The sequence below is a fragment of the Hylobates moloch genome, unplaced genomic scaffold (assembly GCF_009828535.3).
Source record: "Hylobates moloch isolate HMO894 unplaced genomic scaffold, HMol_V3 SCAFFOLD_2, whole genome shotgun sequence".
Classification (NCBI taxonomy): Eukaryota; Metazoa; Chordata; class Mammalia; order Primates; family Hylobatidae; genus Hylobates; species Hylobates moloch.
Window position 1 is genome coordinate 93705876 of NW_026652277.1, and position 18359 is coordinate 93724234.

Here is an 18359-nt window from a genome sequence, read left to right on the forward strand (position 1 = left end):
GACTCCATGGTTAACAATAAGAAGCAGTTTTCCTGGTCTTATCTTTCATGATATATACTCACTGAATTTAATATTTCCCTTTCAGAATTGTTAACTCTTCTAAGTCTGGGCCTGTTTGGCCACTTTGCTGGATTGCTAATCATATTTCTAGAAAATGGCCTTGTCAGATTAATTTAGTCAAGCTATACTTAAGATTATGTCTCTTGTCAAGTTGTCATAAGTGGAACAAATTTTTTTGCCAATATAAGTTGGGTTTTAAGAACTTTAGAAATCATGCGAAAAATTATTTAACATTCAAGTTACCATCCACAAGCTGTATTCAAAGCAGACAGATTCTAAAATTTCTTAAAAATATATTTTAGAACCAAATAACTATTTGTCATTGAGTCTCCTAAAACTCTTTCTCCAGTTTATTTAAGATACTCAGATGATGGAGACTTGTTTAAATTACACCAAAAGAGGAGGCCTAAAAAATTCCAAGATTCCTAGATAATAATGATATATAAGCACATATTATTGCTGTTATTGTTATAATAAATATTATTATTACAATACATTTAGAATACCAGGTAACTCTCATTTGGTTTTAAATTTGAAGTAGTAATAGTTAAACATCTACTTCTAGAATGTCAAATATTACAAAGAGATTACATATGAAACCATTTTATATATTACATATATGCATATATGTAATATATAAATAAAGTACATACATACATACATACTTTTTTCCTTAACTGTGACTAACATGTTATAAATACAGAGAGTTAAAAATCAATAAGCCAATATTACACTTGAAGACTTACCTTGGGGTCCAGGGTCTCCTGGTGGCCCAGGCAACCCATCCTTCCCTGGTGGCCCAGGCCTCCCATGAACTTGGGCAGCCAACATTGCTGCCGGCAGCTTGAGCTGGGATAGGAATACAGCCATCCTCTCTTCATGTATAGAAGAAAAAATAATATATCATGGAACAGAAATATTTTATGTCAAAAAATTTCAAAATACATGAAATCAAACAAACAAAAAGATTTAGTTTTTAATTTAAGCACATCTAATTTACCAACTGGTCTGACTGCTGAGTTTTTTGATTAGACAAATAAAATCGATTGCACAAAGTTGTTTGTGTATAGATGCAGACCAGCTGTGTCACTCAGAAAGTCTGAGAATTTTCAGTGCTTCTGAGATGTAACAATCTAGTGGACAGAACACTAGCATGGAATCTAACCTCTGGTAACGGCATGTGGAGAGAGTTTAGGTTCACATTAAAAAATGATTTCATAATAACTTTAAGGCACTTTCCAGCAATGTTGTGAAGGTATGTGTGGTAATTTAAAATATATTCACGAATTCTTTGACACTGTCTTCCAAAGTTGGAGTTTAATTCTCTTAGTTTTGAATGGGGGCTAGACTTTTCATTTCTAGTGAAAAGAAAAAGGCTGAATGAACAGTGGGCAACTAGAGAGACGAGGTCATAAAAGACATCGTGGCTTCCTAGTTGCTTTCTCTCTTAGATCACTCATTGGAGGAAGGCAGTTGACATGGGGTGAGAGCACCCAAGAAGTCCTGTGGAGAGGCCCACGTGGGGAAGAACTGATGCTACCTGCCAGTGGCCACGCACATGAACTTGGAAGCAGATCATCCAGCCCTAGTCAAGCCTTCAAATGACTGCAGCTCTGAATGACATCCTGACTGCAACTTCATTAGAGATCCTGAGCCAGATCCATACAATTCAGCAACACTCCAAGTCCCTGACCCATAAAACATGTGCGATAATAAACGTTTATAATGTGAAATGTAAGATAAATGTTTTAAGCCACTAAAGTTTGGAGGTATTTTCTTACGCAGCAACAGATAACTAAAAAAAGCATATTGAATATTTTACTACTACATGAAATTAATTTTGGTAAAATCATTAACTATTCCAGGGCCATTATAAATACAATCTATCATTGGAGTCTTTCTTGAAATTGCTTGGTTTGTTTATATTTAGTACACCTCACATTTAAAAAATCTAATATATGAACAACTAGATTTCAAACAGAAAACTTGAGGAGGCTCTATCCTTGACATGACAAGAAGTTAACCGCATTGTTTATTCTTTTTCTTTTTGCATAACTTCTTCAAAAATCTCTTAGTAATTTAAATGGTTTTATTTTAAAATAATTTACACACTATTTTTCAAAGACACGTGTGTAGTAAGAAATGAATATTCAATTTAAAAACTTCAGTCTGGGTTTCGTGCAGACAAATCTTCCAGAAAAGTTTTTTTTACTGAAGAAATTAGTATTTATTTTGTAAGTAAAGACCAAAAGACAGGCAACAACGCAGCAGAAACTCTAGCCGTCGGTTAGAAAACACAAAGCCCAAATCACATAGATCTCGTAAAGAGTTCCTTCCATGTTCTCCAGTCTTTTCACTCAGTTTAGTTGATTTAGTTGAATTGCAAAGGCATACTTAAACAGATATGTATCTTTTATTTTATGTAAATTTTTAAATAAAGAGTAAATTACTTCTGAGGAAAATCTGTTTTCCCCTGAGTTTTCAATTAAAACAATCATTTAAAAACAATGTAGGCCCATACTGGTTAAGAAAGAAAAACAATTATTTTTTCATACAGAATTATTAAGGGAAAAGCCCCAATAGACATAGAGCATTAGCTGTCATTATTCAAAAAGTAATCACCTACCTTCACATTCTCACGTCACAAAGCATGCAGAATGGAAACATACCACAACCCGCACAGTACTAGAATCTCTGGCTGCAGACTGAAGGATGAGTAGGAGGCCAACAGGGATCTAATGGATGCTGGTCCCAAGGAGTGATATGAAATCACCTGCCCTCCGGTATCACTACCTCACTATCTACCTGGGATGTTTGGTTGATATTAATATATCTTATTCTAGTAACTAATAGATAAAACAAATAGGTAATGAATATATAGTTTTAGTTTTACAAATCATCATATTGAATGTACGTATAATATCTTCATTACATCATATTATGAACTTGGGGCATTACAATAAATATGAAATTCAATAATCACAGTTTGAAACTTTGCATAATATTTGCTGTTCTGCACTTCGAAGAAGAGATGTATTTCAGTACAATTTTTCTTTCTTTTTTTTTTTGAGATGGAGTCTTGCTCTGTCACCCAGGCTGGAGTGCAGTGGTGCCATCTCAGCTCACTGCAACCTCTGTCTCCCAGGTTCATGCCATTCTCTTGCCTCAGCCTCCTGAGTAGCTGGGACTACAGGTGCCCACCACCATGCCCGGCTAATTTTTTTTGTATTTTTAGTAGAGACAGGGTTTCACCGTGTCAGCCAGAATGATCTCGATCTCCTGACCTCGTGATCCGCCCGCCTCAGCCTCCCCAAAGTGCTGGGATTACAGGCATGAGCCACTGTGCCTGGTCACAATTTTTCTTAATTTGAAACATGTCTCTTTAAATACCTTCAATCTCGAAACACAAATACTAATTTTTCCTCTTTAATATATGAATTGAGTTTAGAAGTACTTTGGTGGTTTTTAATATTTTTAGCAAAACAGAAAATTGTTTTCACTACTTCTAGCTGTAAATTACATGGCTTCGAGATACACTCAGAAACAGTCATTTAGCATAAGGGTAATTACCTCTTCTGAACCCTACCCTAAGGCTCTATAATTTACAATAATATGTTTCAGAGCATCCAGATGAATTGTAAAGGCCTTTATTCTTAATTGCTTTTCCTCTGTTTTCAGGGATCTTCAGTCAATTACAATGTTTTTGGCTGTGCTTTCTCATGAGGCAGGAAATTGAAGAGTTCCGATATAAGCATGCATAAACCAAACACACATTTTCCATCTGCCAAGGCAAAGCCACAGCAGTCACCCTAACAAATGAGACCAAGGCTTGGCTTCCTTGGAGAATGGGCTCCTTAATATAATACAAACATTAATATTAATGTGAAGATAAACTACGTATTTTAGAGAAGGAAGGAACACACACATGTCATCTGGCCCATGTCTATCTTCTATTTCACAGATGAAATTTGTAAATATTTCAAAGACAGAAATTAATCTTCTCCTAATGCCTATGGAAATGTCTAATTATCTATTTTCTTGGTATAACTTCAATTTATTTTATTTTGCTACCCCATTATGGAAACAGAAAGCAGTTAATGAGTATTTCCCTTGGGAAATCAGTCATATTGTTAACATATTAGCATTCAGGTTAAATAACTTTTACTCATAGGCTTCACAATCTATTTTGTAAATCTCTTTTTGGTTCCATTATTTCAGGGCTTTTCCATAAATGTCTCCTAAATGTGGAAGCCAAAATTAAATATAGTTCTCTCCTAAAGGGCAAAAATATCAGAAGAGTAATTTCCTGTGATATTTTAATAATTATATTCTAGTTTCATTTTTAACTGTTAATTCAACAGCATCATTTGGTGGATTCATATTTATTTTGTGGTTCATTATTACCCAAAGGTGGTCACTACTTCATTTGTCTCTGTCTCAATCATTCGCCACCTTTATGAGTATGTTGCTTTGAACTATCACGGGTAAAGATGGTGGATTAAACACATGGATCTGCTTTAACTACCTCCTGAATCCTAGCAAAACAATCCTCTTAAAGGCATAAAGAGACAAGAATGGGGGAACATATGAAAGGAGACAATAGCAGCACAATTTTGGAAGTTGAGAACCAGATGGTTGAGTGATACATTACTTAGCAAACTCAAGAAAACTAAACTCTTAGACTAGAAGTAGAGGAATAACTTGATCTAAACTACAAAATCCTCAGAAGGCTCAGAATTGGCAGTACAAGTTACCTCTGGAAGCGGGGGTGAAAGAGGGGAACTAAAATAAGGAGCACTGATTGAAAGCCTGTTTTAGTAGTTGTTGAAATTCCTTTCTCTATACAGCTAGGCAGGTGCCTCTCCCCATCCCTAGCAAAAGACTGAAGGTTTATTATTATCTGAAAACGGTAAGTAGTCTGCCTCTGCATGGAGGAGCCCAGACTCCATTGAGACTCGGGCTTCCAAACTGAAAATCTGAAGTAGCTGAGCTCACAGCCAGGCAGGAAATAGAATGTCTCTACTGCAGAATCTGACCAGACTGAGAGTAAAGACTTAAAGACACTGAAATTAAGGGTCCCTCAGTTAGAAAGCCCAAATGGACTACCCTAAGTGAAACTCGAGGTTGGCAAGCCCCACTGTTCACTCACAACTTTCAATCGGTTTTTAAAACCCTGCTCTTACGTATGCAGACAGCCAAGGATTCCTGGACACTGAGGAAGTCCTATAAACTGAACAACAGAGTTGCAACCAAAAAAACAGAAAGAAGCAAATTGGAAGACACAGAGACTGTGGTGGAAAATATGTTTTTTAACTCTCTCTCTCTCTCTATATATATATATAAATATATATATAAAATCAATGATGTATATTTATCAGATGATGCATATATAACAAGTACATATATACATATATAAAAATTAATATCTTAGTTGTAGAGAGGTAAGAAAAGATGTTACAACCTTGGAATAAGAAAACAGGATCATACGTATTTACACACATCCATGTATATATGCATATATATATATATATGAAATATATATATGAAAAATCGAGAAAACATAGGTAAGGCGATTTTCTGAACACTGGAAATCTGGAGGCAGAAACATTGTTCAGGAATACTTAGCCCAAATCTTTCTTTTCTCCCACAGCTGGAGGTGTGGGCTTGTTGGTCCCATGTTTGACTCAAGAACTTAGAGAGCCAGATGTTGGTACACATTTCTGCATAGGTTGGTAAATTCTTCCTGCATGTTGATGTAAGTTCTCAAGCATAATAGGACAGTGTAATAGCAAGAATTAAACTTCTCAGATCTGGCAAGACCCTCATTTGTGTGGGCAGCCTCACTGGCAGCTGGAAAGCCCTTCCAAAGCCAAATGCTAAGCTGAGACACATGGATGGCATCTGTCCTTGTCCTGGGTGGTCAATTTACTACCAAAAGGACTTGACTTGTTGGACAATCAAATTGGGAATTTAATTCAACTTCAGAGAGGATATATATTTGTGCATAGTGATCAATCTGGAACCTAGACTTGGGATTGGTGAAAAGACACCTCTTTCCACCACAGTTAGGTTTGGGAAGGGGCACCAGGATGTTGAAGGGAGGTTAGGTGGCCTGGAAAATAGCTCAAGGTTTGAGATTTGTAGGGTGTTGTATCACCAGGTGGGTCACCTGGGAAGCCCCAAAGGGGGTTAAAAGCCACAAGAGGAGAGCCCAAAGTTTGGGTCATCGTGGTCTAGGGTTTCACTAGAGGGTGTAATCTGGACACTTGGGATGATAAAGTTGGAGAGCAGTATCTTCCAAGGACGCCTTCGAGCCCCTGCTGACAGTCTGCGACTTGCTGCTTGGAGAGAATGGCTCTCGCGGCTGCAGATGTGCAGGGGTGCGTGCAGCAGAGATAGCATTAGCTGTTATTGACACTGTCTCTTGTGAAACCACTAAGAAAAAGGGAAGGAGACGGGTGCTACTTAACTGTAGCAGTTAGCTGTCTGTACTACTTAACTGTAACTATTTTAACATGTGAAAATTAATCTTTGCTTTTAGAGAAAAAGCTTTCCGAAAATGCTAATTGTGACCTTGGAGCTCTACGATTTGTGAAAATGGAGTTTTCTTTTTTCTCTTTTGTAAATGGTGTTCAGAAGCCATGGAAAAGGTGATTTCTAAGTGGAAAATTAAATGGAGTGAATTGAAACGATCTTGGGACAAATTAGTTTAAATGCTAAATAACTAAATTCTGGGTTTCAGGCACAGTTTTGTTTGGGAGAAGACAGTTTTGCTGGACTAGTGTCAAGAGAGATAAAAGGAAAGGGCTATCACACATGGAGGCTTAGAGTTTAGAAGTCTCAGAAAATAGTTTCCTCATGGGTCACTTTAAAATATTGTCTTGAGGCTAAGACACCTGTGGTTTCTGAGGGAATACTGGCTCTGGTGGGGGTCCAGCCACTCACCTGGACCTGGCCAGGCTGGAAGAGACAGAGACGCAGTAGGAGAGACGGGTGTGAAGCCAGAGACCCGGGGAGGACTCTGCACCTGTCAGCTTCCAGGCAGGTGGGCTGTGACAGAGGAAGCAGGGGCAGGAACTCAGAGAGGAAGGATCCAGACTCAGAGGAGGAGCTTCTCAGAAAGCAGAAGTCTGGTGAGCCTGCCCCAACACAGATGGAGAGTGGCCCAACTCCCCTGACCTGCCTCCTCTGAAGACTGATAGCCCTTCATGAGAGTAGCCACAGAATGGCCTGGGAGTGGGCAGCACGGAGCCTTCCCCAGGAGGGAGTAGAAGTGTCTCTTCTGCTGAATGCACGGGGCAGGCTGCCAGGGGCCACACCTTCATCCAGTGTCTGATGGACTTGTAAAATGAACACCTTCTATATCTCAACATGTCACTTTTTTTTTTTCTGAAAATGCTTTGTTATATTTTCTGACATTCTTAATCAGCTTCCAGAAAGATGGTTTAATTACTGACTATTAAATATATGATTTTATCTAAAGCCTCTTAAGAGATTGAAGTTCAGTATTAAAGCTCTCTTAGATAAAAGATAAATAAAGACACTAGAGCCCATGGGGATTAAGAGTTAAAGGAAAACTTTAGATTGCAATTCAAAAATACATATATGCTAGCATTTCTCTTTTCATGGTTGAGGTCAACTAAATGCATGGATACTATCTGAGATCCTAGATGTCCTGTCCCCAGGACTCACATGTCCGCATTACCTATGCAGTCACATAGGGCCCCATGTTTAGTTTACGGCTTTACTATTGCTGTCTTAAAATTCGTAATCATTTTTTAACAAGTGCGCCAGCATTTTCACTGTGCACTGAACACTGCAAATTATGTAGTCACGGGTATATTCTTCAGTGTTCCCCTGAAGAGCTTGAGATGTCTTTTTTCAAACAGTTGCCTTTTTTTTCAAGCTTACTGAGGGGGAAATGAGTGTTTGGATTGCAAACTTTAGAGTCTAGTCCATAATGTTTGATTCAAGGGTCAAAAAAAGAAAGAGAGAGAGAGAGAAAGAAAGAAAGAAAGAAAGAAAAAAAGAAAGAAAGAAAGAAAGAGAAAAAGAAAGAAAGAAAGAAAGAAAGAAAAGACCTCAAAATTTAAGGGCAACATTAAAATTACTGGTAGCTCAACAAAAGAGTGGACAAATGTATTAGTAAACTGTCATATCAGAGCAAGATAAAGATACTTAGTGAAGGCCAAGGTAAATTAAAATCAACAGCATAAATTCATGACCTTTAAAAAAACATTTTTTGCCAACATGGTGAAACCCCGTCTCTACTAAAAATACAAAAATTAGCTGGGTTTGGTGGTGGGTGCCTGTAATCCCAGCTACTCTGGAGGCTGAGGCAGGAGAATCACTTGAACCCAGGAGGCAGAGGTTGCAGTGGGCCAAGATCGCATCACTGCACTCCAGCCTGGGTGACAGAATGAGACTCCAGCTCAAAAACCAACCAACCAACCAAACAACAACAACAAAAAAAAACCCCATTTTTTTCTGTTTTGTCATTAAAGTAGCTACAAGTCCTAGTGTTACTCTACTGTATTTCTAGTTCTCATATAAAACAAGATAACGTGCATCCAAGCACCAAGATTTCAGTCTCTGCTGCTAATTATTATTTAAAATAATCAAGACTCCTTGGAGAAGAGCTGAGTCCATGTTTGAGGCAATGGACTCAAGATCGACTTGGGGCATCTTATAATCTTATTCCTTAAAAAATTCAACAATCTATTTTTGGCTTATGGATGCTAAGCAAAGGAAGTAGGAACCATGAGAGCCAACATGGATTTATTTGTTAAATCTTACAGTTCAGACGAGTAATCTTGATTTTAGCAAACCATTTGTCAAAATCATGTGATACTGTCAATTCCTTGCAAATAGACAAAGAAATGTAGGGTGAGTTTTCGGACAATGAAATGGATTCAGAGCTCACTAAACAATAGATTAGAAGATGATTTACAAGTGGACAGAAAGAATCCCATGGCATTTAGAAAGACCTAATCCTTGACTCTTGGCTTTTTTAGTCAACATTTTTTTTTTTTTTTTTGAGGCGGAGTCTCGCTCTGTCACCCAGGCTGGAGTGCAGTGGCGCAATCTCGGCTCACTGCAAGCTCCGCCTCCCGGGTTCACCCCATTCTCCTGCCTCAGCCTCTTCGAGTAGCTGGGACTACAGGCACCCGCCACCACGCCCGGCTAATTTTTTGTATTTTTAAGTAGAGACAGGGTTTCACCGTGGTCTCGATCTCCTGACCTCGTGATCCGCCTGCCTCGGCCTGCCAAAGTGCTAGGATTACAAGCGTGAGCCACCGCACCCGGCCTTTTAGTCAACATTTCTATCAACAACTAGAATGATGACATGCTTATGAAATTTAGCATGACACAAAGTTATAGGGTCAGCCAACCTGCTCTACAAGAAACAACATTTCAAAAGACATCTTCAGGTTGGAACAAGATACGAACACAAATGGTGTGAAATTAATAAGAGGAAACATAAGATCACACACTTAGATTTAAAAAATAAACACACGGTCCATAATGAGAAACACCTCATTTAAAAATATTTTTATAAGGAAGATCCAGGGCTGTTAGTTAGCTGAAAACTCGTAATGAATCAACAGAATAATATGGATGCCGTTTTCAAAAAAGCAATACATCTTAGGATGAATTATTGAAGTATCTAGAGCAGGGGTCAGAACTTTCTCTGCAAGGGCCAGATAGTAAATATTTAAGCCTTTATGTACCATATTGTCACAATTGCTCAGTCCTGTTGCTGTAGTGGGATAACAGCCAGAGAAAAGAGGTAAAGGAATGTGCATACTTTATTTATGGAAACAAATTCAAATTTCAGATAATTTTCACATATCATGAAATATCTTTTGATTTTTAAAAATCATTTTAAAATATAACTCATTCCCACTGCTCCCCACCAAAAAGCAAAAACCATTCTCAGTTTGTAGGCTGTACAAAGCAGGTGGCAATGGCTTTGGCTAGGGGGTACAGTTTGCTGACTTTGGTCTAAATAAAAAGACACTACTCTGCCTTGGTCAAAATATTCCTTGGTAAATGAGAGTCATTTATAAATTAAACATTTCCCAGGGGTGATAATAGTGGAGGAGCTAGGTACATTTACTCCATAAAAGAGAAAACTAAGGAGGAGTATGAGGGATATTGAAAAATACTCAAAGGGCTGTCATGTGAGTACAAGCAGGTACTTTACCTGTGTTGTTTTACAGACCAGGTATAATAAAAGGAAGTTCCAGGGAGGCAAAAGTTAACTTTGTGTAAAGAAGAATTTTCATCAAAGAGCTGTCCCATCATAAAATGGGCTGCCTCTTAAGGTTTTTGTGGCATGGCCATCTTTCGAGAATGTTGCTGGAGGGATTCCCCATAGTAGGTGGGAGGTGGGAATCAGTGAAAAATTCAAAAATGTTATTAAGAAAATCTAACCTTCAAAAATCCTTAGGACCTCTTGATTAATATACTTCTTTATTTCTTCAAATGAAACTGCATCAGCCTGAAGAAGGAAAAAAAAGGTTGTTAAAATAGAGCATAGCACAAATGAATAAAGAATAGAAATATTGGGTTGGCTTGCCTATTTGAAACTTCTGTAGAGATGCATTTATCAAGAAAAATGCTTTTGGCAATTGATTATATTGGGCAATAAGTATCTGTTGCTTTGACCAAATTCTGGGAAGAAGTTGAAGTGCATAATTGCTTTAAAAGCTATGGGCTGCGATCATAACCAGTGGTATCAACAGGTTTCCTATTAAATGGAGACACATGGCTTTATACAGTTAGGGAAGACATTCCTATGACTTCATTTTATAACATTAAGTAATCTAAAAAGTGTAATCATGATGTTAGTAGCCTAACCACAATTTAACTTTTAACCAATCCCTGGATGGCAAAGTCAATATCTAATTGATATAATGTATTTTCAAAGGAAGACAACCTGGAACAGAACTCCAAGTATGCTGGATTATTTTCAAAAATGTTGTATTCATGGGATAAAAGCAAGTTTTACCCATTTCATCATAAAGTTTATTCTGTAATTTACACATTGCAAGTATATAGATACTAAGTAATTTTCTTTTCTTAATTGGGATCTGGTAAAAGGAAGCAGGCAAATAATGTCAGCTGAATTTTCCACCGTTGACAAGTAAATCCACATGCATTTGACAAAGAATTTAACATTTATAACAGTAATGTTTTATGATAGTACCTTGATATTTTTAAAAGAGCTATTACTTTTTTCTTGATGGTTAGAATTTCAAAGTATTTATTACTCTTTATAGTTGGTGATTATTATCCAGGGGTATATGTGTGGCATTAAAGACAATATGATGAAGATTGGAGGTTGTCACAAAGGCAATAAGCCCCATTGCCAACTATCCACTTTGAGATACATACATGAACAAAGACCATAACAGAAGACGATCAGATAAGAGAGTCGGAAGCTCTACAGAAAATCACCATGCAATGTGAATTTAAGAATGAAGCAGAGCCTACTTAGATAGTGAGCCTTAATTTATTATAAACATTCTTGGGTACATTCCTCATCACTCTTCACTGAAAATTCCTCTATCCTGTCTGTGTGTAGATATGTGATAACAGTATTATTGTGGGGTTTCCTAACATAGTGGTGCTAGTTCACTTGTAACAACAAACTTACTTGGAATGACAAAAAGTAAAAATAAAAAAAATCTTATGTGATGGGCTTATAAAGTGATGATTCCTGTAGGACAGGATAATTCCAAGAATGCTCTATTTCATTAATGAACTTTAATTAATGCATCTAATACCAATTACTGACACAACCCCGAGAGTGAAGTTACACAGGCTTTATTCAAGTAGAGTTTCAGGACAGTGGGCAGAAATAAAGAAGTATGTGTGAATTTGATCCTGTCATAAATGCAAATCAAAACCACAATGAGATAGCATCTCACACCAGTTAGAATGGCCATCATTAAAAAGTCGGGAAACAACAGGTGCTGGTGAGGATGTGGAGAAATAGGAACACTTTTACACTGTTGGTGGGACTGTAAACTAGTTCAACCATTGTGGAAGTCAGTGGGGCAATTCCTCAGGGATCTAGAACTAGAAATACCATTTGACCCAGCCATCCCATTACTGGGTATATACCCAAAGGATTCTAAATCATGCTGCTATAAAGACACATGCACACGTATGTTTATTGCGGCACTATTCACAATAGCAAAGACTTGGAACCAACCCAAATGTCCAACAACGATAGACTGGATTAATAAAATGTGGCACATATACACCATGGAATACTATGCAGCCATAAAAAATGATGAGTTCATGTCCTTTGTAGGGACATGGATGAAATTGGAAAACATCATTCTCAGTAAACTATCGCAAGGACAAAAAACCAAACACCGCATGTTCTCACTCATAGGTGGGAATTGAACAATGAGAACACATGGACACAGGAAGGGGAACATCACACTCCGGGGACTGTTGTGGGGTGGGGGAAGGGGGGAGGGACAGCATTAGGAGATATACCTAATGCTAAATGATGAGTTAATGGGTGCAGCACACCAACGTGGCACATGGATACATATGTAACAAACCTGCACACTGTGCACATGTACCCTAAAACTTAAAGTATAATAATAATAAAATAAAAAAAAGAAAATTTAGAAAATATGGACAAATAAAATAAAATGAAAGTGGACCATTAACTTACTGCTCAGAAAAAAAAGAAGTATGAAAATTGTATGAATGCTCAGTTTTGCTTTATATCTGGTATTGGTTGATTATCTGAGGAGAATGTCTTTAATTGCCCTACTTCACTTCAAGACCCTCCTTTATTCCTAACATGGATATTTGCAGATTAAATTCCTCTGCAGAATAGCCACTCACCACTCCTCCTGAGGATTAATAAAGATATGGGCTTCCTTCACTAAACACTCTTGGCCTAAGTGGTTTCTACTTCAAGGCACTACTCATGGCAGATTTGTTGTTCTGATATTCAACAAAACAGAGTACGAAATGGACATGTTTCGTAGCAATATGAAACAGGCATATGTGGTTTCTGTGTAGTGTAAGGAGACATTAGAGATAGTACCTGTATGTTAAAAGCATGGGTTTGAAGCCATCCAGACCTGGGTCCGACCCACTTAATAAATCTGTGACCTTGGGCAAATTAATGCTCATTTTATGTGTTTATAAAACTGGGCTGAAAAGGACACCAATCCTTCCAGAATGATTGTGAAGATCAAATGAGGTAATGTGTAATAAGTGCTTAGTAGAGGATCTGGCACGTAACTTTAAATGACAGCTATTATTCCCCTCACAGGGACCAGTTTAGGTTTGTTTTATTTACTGGAAAGGCAGTATCATTGCTTTCATTGTAAAAGGGATACATGGTCGGTACAAGCCAGGAGCCCTGAAGCGTCTTAGCACTACTTACCGGAATGCCGGGGGTGCCTGGAGAGCCCGGAGGGCCTTGGTGGCCAGGGGATCCCATGGAGCCCTTGTTTCCTGGTGGACCCATAGGACCAATGGCCCCCTTCATGCCTGTAAGGCCTGGTTTTCCCCGTTCACCTTGTGAGCCTCTGTCTCCTGGAATCCCCTGATCACCCTGTTAAGGAAAAAAATAATAATAAAGAATAATCTCTTCTAGCATCAGCTGTAGTTGAGAGCAAAAGTTCTGGATTCATACTGGCACTTATTAGCTGTTGGGCCTTGTATAAATAACTTAAACTCTCTGTGTCCTAGCCTCCTCTCCTACAAAGTGGGCATATTAATAGTATCCATTAAATAGGGTGATTTTCAGAACTAAGTGAATTAACCCAAGTAAAGTGCTCAGAGCAATGCCTGGCACCTTGGCAGTACTTAATATATAAAAGATAGAGAGAATGTTAGGTGTACTTGGTTGCCCATCTAGGATGGTGGCAGTTTTGAGAGTCAGTACCAGCTATCACTTGAGGTCTGGGTCTCCTTTACAATGATAAAGGAAGATTGCCAAGAGGATCTCATTACGAGACTTTTCACTTAAAAAAACTTCAGGACATTCAAAATCTCTCCTAAATCATGTGCTCTCCCCACCCCTGGCTTTCCCCTGTTTGTTTGCTCTTTATTAGACTCTTCAGGTTTGTTTTCTGTATTTGTGCTTTACACGTGTATGCATGTGTGTGCATGTTTGTGTGTGTGTGCATGTGAGTGTGATCACTGTGCCCTAAATATATACCCACAGGAAGGTGAGAAGGGAGAACCATTGAAAAGATCAAAGCAGGTGACTGGGGGGAAGATGTCACTGACATCATTTACTTGATAGTATAAATGAACTATGGAAGAATCAGTTGGGCCAGGCACGGTGGCTCACGCCTGTAATCACAGCACTTTGGGAGGCCGAGGTGGGCGGATCACCTGAGGTCAGGAGTTCGAGACCAGCCTGACCAACATGGAGAAACCCCGTCTCTACTAAAAATACAAAAAAATTAGCCAGGCGTGGTGGCACACGCCTGTAATTCCAGCTACTCAGGAGGCTGAGGCAGGAGAATCGCTTGAACCCGGGAGGCAGAGGTTGCAGTGAGTTGAGATCATACCATTGCACTCTAGCCTGGGCGACAAGAGAGAAACTCCGTCTCAAAACAAAACAAAACAAAACAAAAAAAAACAAGAATCAGTTGAATAAGATGTCATAATTAATTAGTAAAATATTATATTAGATGTGCCTAAATCTGATATGATGCTTGATGCTGTTTTTTATCCTGGAATGTGTCTACTACTGAATATGTTTGTGCAAGAGAGAATGAGCAAGAGAGAGAGAAAGAGAGAGATCATAGCAGTTGCTTCAGTAAAAAATTTAAATATTCAGTTGCATAACTCCAGGAAGTGATCCTCACACCAAATATGATGGAATGATGCTTGAAGATGTCCTGTATCTCATTATATTATTCTTTTAACTATGACTACTCTGCAGAAGGGCAAACTCAATTTCTCTTGACTTAAAAAATAACAAAAATAAATGAACAGTTACAGAGATTTGTGTGATCATAGAATCAGATATAGAAATAAGCCATGTAGAAAGAAATAAAAGCAGTTGGGCCTAGTATCTGTCACTCCAGCTCACAGAAATTTGGAGAAATTTCTGAGATGACTAGAAAAAATACTAGCACACTTTGATCAATGATTAATACTCTGATCATGTGCAAGATAAATGCAATCTTTAACATATTAAAATTATTTTATAAGTTAGGTACAAAGATGTTCATTGTAGTGATGTTTATTATTATGACAACTAGAAGGAATCCAAATGTCCAGCGGACTAGGTAAGTGAAATAAGGTATAGTCAAATAGTAGAATAACATATAGCAATTAAAAGGTAGATATAGATTTATATTTACAGACAAGAAAATATCTATATTGTTAGGTGAAAAAAGTCACTTACAAGACAGCATAAGCTCCTTTTTGGAAAAGTATATGTTTATATTAATACATATAAATATATGTGTATATTATGTATTAGAGTGAGAGAGATGGAAATATGTCCAAATATCACAGTGCTTATCTCTGTGTAGTGGGATAAGGAAGATTTATTTCCTTTTAAATTTACATCACCTGTATTTTCACATTTCCTTCAGTTATTATGGATTACTTGTATAATGAAAAAAGTTAGCAAACTAGACACCAGTATACAAACCTGTGCCCACACTCACATACAATAGCAACCCTTAATAGAATTACACTGAGTAACAATGTTTGAGTAACTTCTTGCAGTGGCATGACTTTACTAGAAATTAATTCTATTAATTCTAGTAGAAGTTAATTCTAGTAGAAATTAATTCTACTAGAAAATGTTGAGGTTCATTAAAGGAAATAAAGAGAAATTGCAATAATGACATTAACGCTCCAAACAACACAAAACCATATAACATAATTGGCATTACTAGTAACTTCACTATACTTTCAGTTACCCTTTCCATTTCTCTAACCCCTCACACCACCTTCTTTACTCTACTTAGTTTTTCTGTATGTCAGTAGTTCTCAATTGCAGTGATTTTGCTTCCCAAGAGGCATTTGGTGATGTCTGGAGACACTTTTGGTTGTCACAATTGGAGGGATGGTGGTGTTACTGCATCTAGTGGATGAAGGCCAGGGATGCTGCTAAGCATTTTACAATTCCAAAACAGCCAACCACAACAATTATCTGCCCCTGAATAATCACAGTGCTGAGGTTGAGAAACCTTACTCTAGTTAAAAAGAACATGGGTGATGGTTATAGTAGAGATATATGTCTGAGACAGGAGGATAATAAAAGCTTTCCAAATTTAAATAGCAAACTATACTTGGCTGTGTACAAAGGCCAACTACATAGATGTACCATATAACTTGCTCTGAGTCCCTTGTCGTATTTAATGTCTAGTAGAGATCTTGGATCACCTACACCCTAGCCTTATATATTTGGTGATTTGCAGGGGTCTACACACATAATTGTGTAACTCAAATGATGGGACAGTTGTAACAGACAGACTTGAATAATGATCACAATAGTAATATACATACACGTTCTCCTTTGGGGCCTCTGTCTCCAGGCTTACCCATGATGCCCTGAAAAACAGATGTCAACATGAAAATCACTCCTTGCCAAGATTTTTCATCAGTATGATTGATCTAAATGTTGGTAGGCATTCTGGATGCAGTATGCATTTTAACTTTTATTTTAAATTGTATTTCCCATACCTGAGCACCTGGTATTCCATCTTTTCCATTTATTCCCTATAAAGAAAAAAAGGATTAATATTTCTAATTCTGCATTAACATAGTTAAACACAACAAAAGCATAAGGTTTAGAGGACAGTTCCTTAATCATATTTCTACTGAGAGCTTGGTAAAGCAAGGTGGTAAAATGGAAAACAAATAAATAGAATCTGACAGTCCTGAGTTCAGATTCTGACTCTGTCACTTACTAGTCCCATTAACCTTTTTGGGCAATTTACTTAACATCAATGGCATCAATCTCTTCACTAGTGAGGAAAATAAATAACCTTAAAACTAAGAATTAAGTGAAATAACATGAAAAATGCATGGTCCTCTATAAATAGTCAACAAAGATTATTTTCCTTTCTTATTCTTCTATTAGGTCATCCTGAGAAATAAGAAGGTGCCTCATGGCATAGGTGGCTGGAGTATGGCATTTTTGTTACCTTCTAACAGGTTTTCCAGCACAGAGTATCATTCTCAGTAAATGGTCTCAGTTGCTGCTGGGGAAATTTCATAACATGGCCAGAGCATGATCCTACTATGAAATGAACTGTCACTCAGAGAACAATTGTTATTTTTCAGCTGGAAATATGAAAGAAAAGCAAGAAATGTATAATCATGGTTTTTGACAGTACTAAATAGCCACTTTTTATTAGAAAACTGGAAGTTTCTTGAACTTCAGAAAGGAGTTCTAGAAGTGATAATGAAGCCTAGTCCTGCTTAAAGATTTATAAGACTGAGAGAACTATTGGCTGGGAGACATAAGAAGGAAAAGTATTTGAGGTCAAACCAAATACCCAGGGCCCAACAGCAAGCGTGTTTTTGAGATCTGATTTGAAGAGGGAGATCAAGGTGAGGAATATGATTTCTTAGCCAGCAGGCAATTGCATGGACATGCTCCTCTAAAAGCCCAAGGGACTTTTATTTTGCTGGAATGGATGGTGTGGGATGGAACTGCAAAGAACTGCGTGTTTTCACTGCTATAAATTACGCTGAAATCTGTCACAGTTGACAACCCAACCATAGTTCGCCAACCTTTCTGAAACATCCTGGGAATTATTGAGAGTACGTTAACTAAGAACATGTTACCTGAAGTGTATGGTTCAAAGAATTTATTACATTCCGACAAACAAAGAACAAGGATAAAGCTGACTAAGGAGAGGATGTGAAAGAAACAGCTGTGTCACTTGAATAAAAGAAGATAAATCTAGAGTAAAAATGTAGTTCATGTTTTTGGTAACAATATAAGAAAATAAGTAACCCTACAACTTGTTTTTTGTCTCCAGTAATTTATCAAAGACTATCATGACTGTTCTCTTTTGTATAGGAAGGTGTTACTTTCTATCCACAGGCAAGCCCTGCTTTCAGAGATTTTTACCATAACTCATATGTATTTGCTCCTCTCTACCCTCATTTCATTCATCTGGCAGATCCCCTTTCCTGGGTACATTCTGCCTACCTCACGTCTGCATCTGAGCAGCTGATTGGCTGAAGAAAACCACGTATCTTTGCTCGCTTGTTCCAACCCAAATGTACAACAGCAGATAGCAAGCAGCACCCTTAGCATTACCAGGTCA

At 37.7% G+C, this 18359-nt stretch overlaps 1 protein-coding gene across 1 annotated transcript in view; it reads right to left on the bottom strand.

Moving 5' to 3' along the window:
- COL19A1 (collagen type XIX alpha 1 chain) overlaps window positions 1-18359 on the bottom strand; it is a 337609-nt gene that overhangs the window by 15297 nt on the left and 303953 nt on the right. The window contains exons 45-49 of the mRNA XM_032154149.2: window positions 16762-16797; window positions 16585-16629; window positions 13487-13657; window positions 10498-10564; window positions 807-935 (exon numbers count right to left, since the gene is read on the bottom strand). Coding sequence (XP_032010040.1) covers window positions 807-935; window positions 10498-10564; window positions 13487-13657; window positions 16585-16629; window positions 16762-16797 — 448 coding nt within the window. The remainder of the gene's footprint in view (window positions 1-806; window positions 936-10497; window positions 10565-13486; window positions 13658-16584; window positions 16630-16761; window positions 16798-18359) is intronic.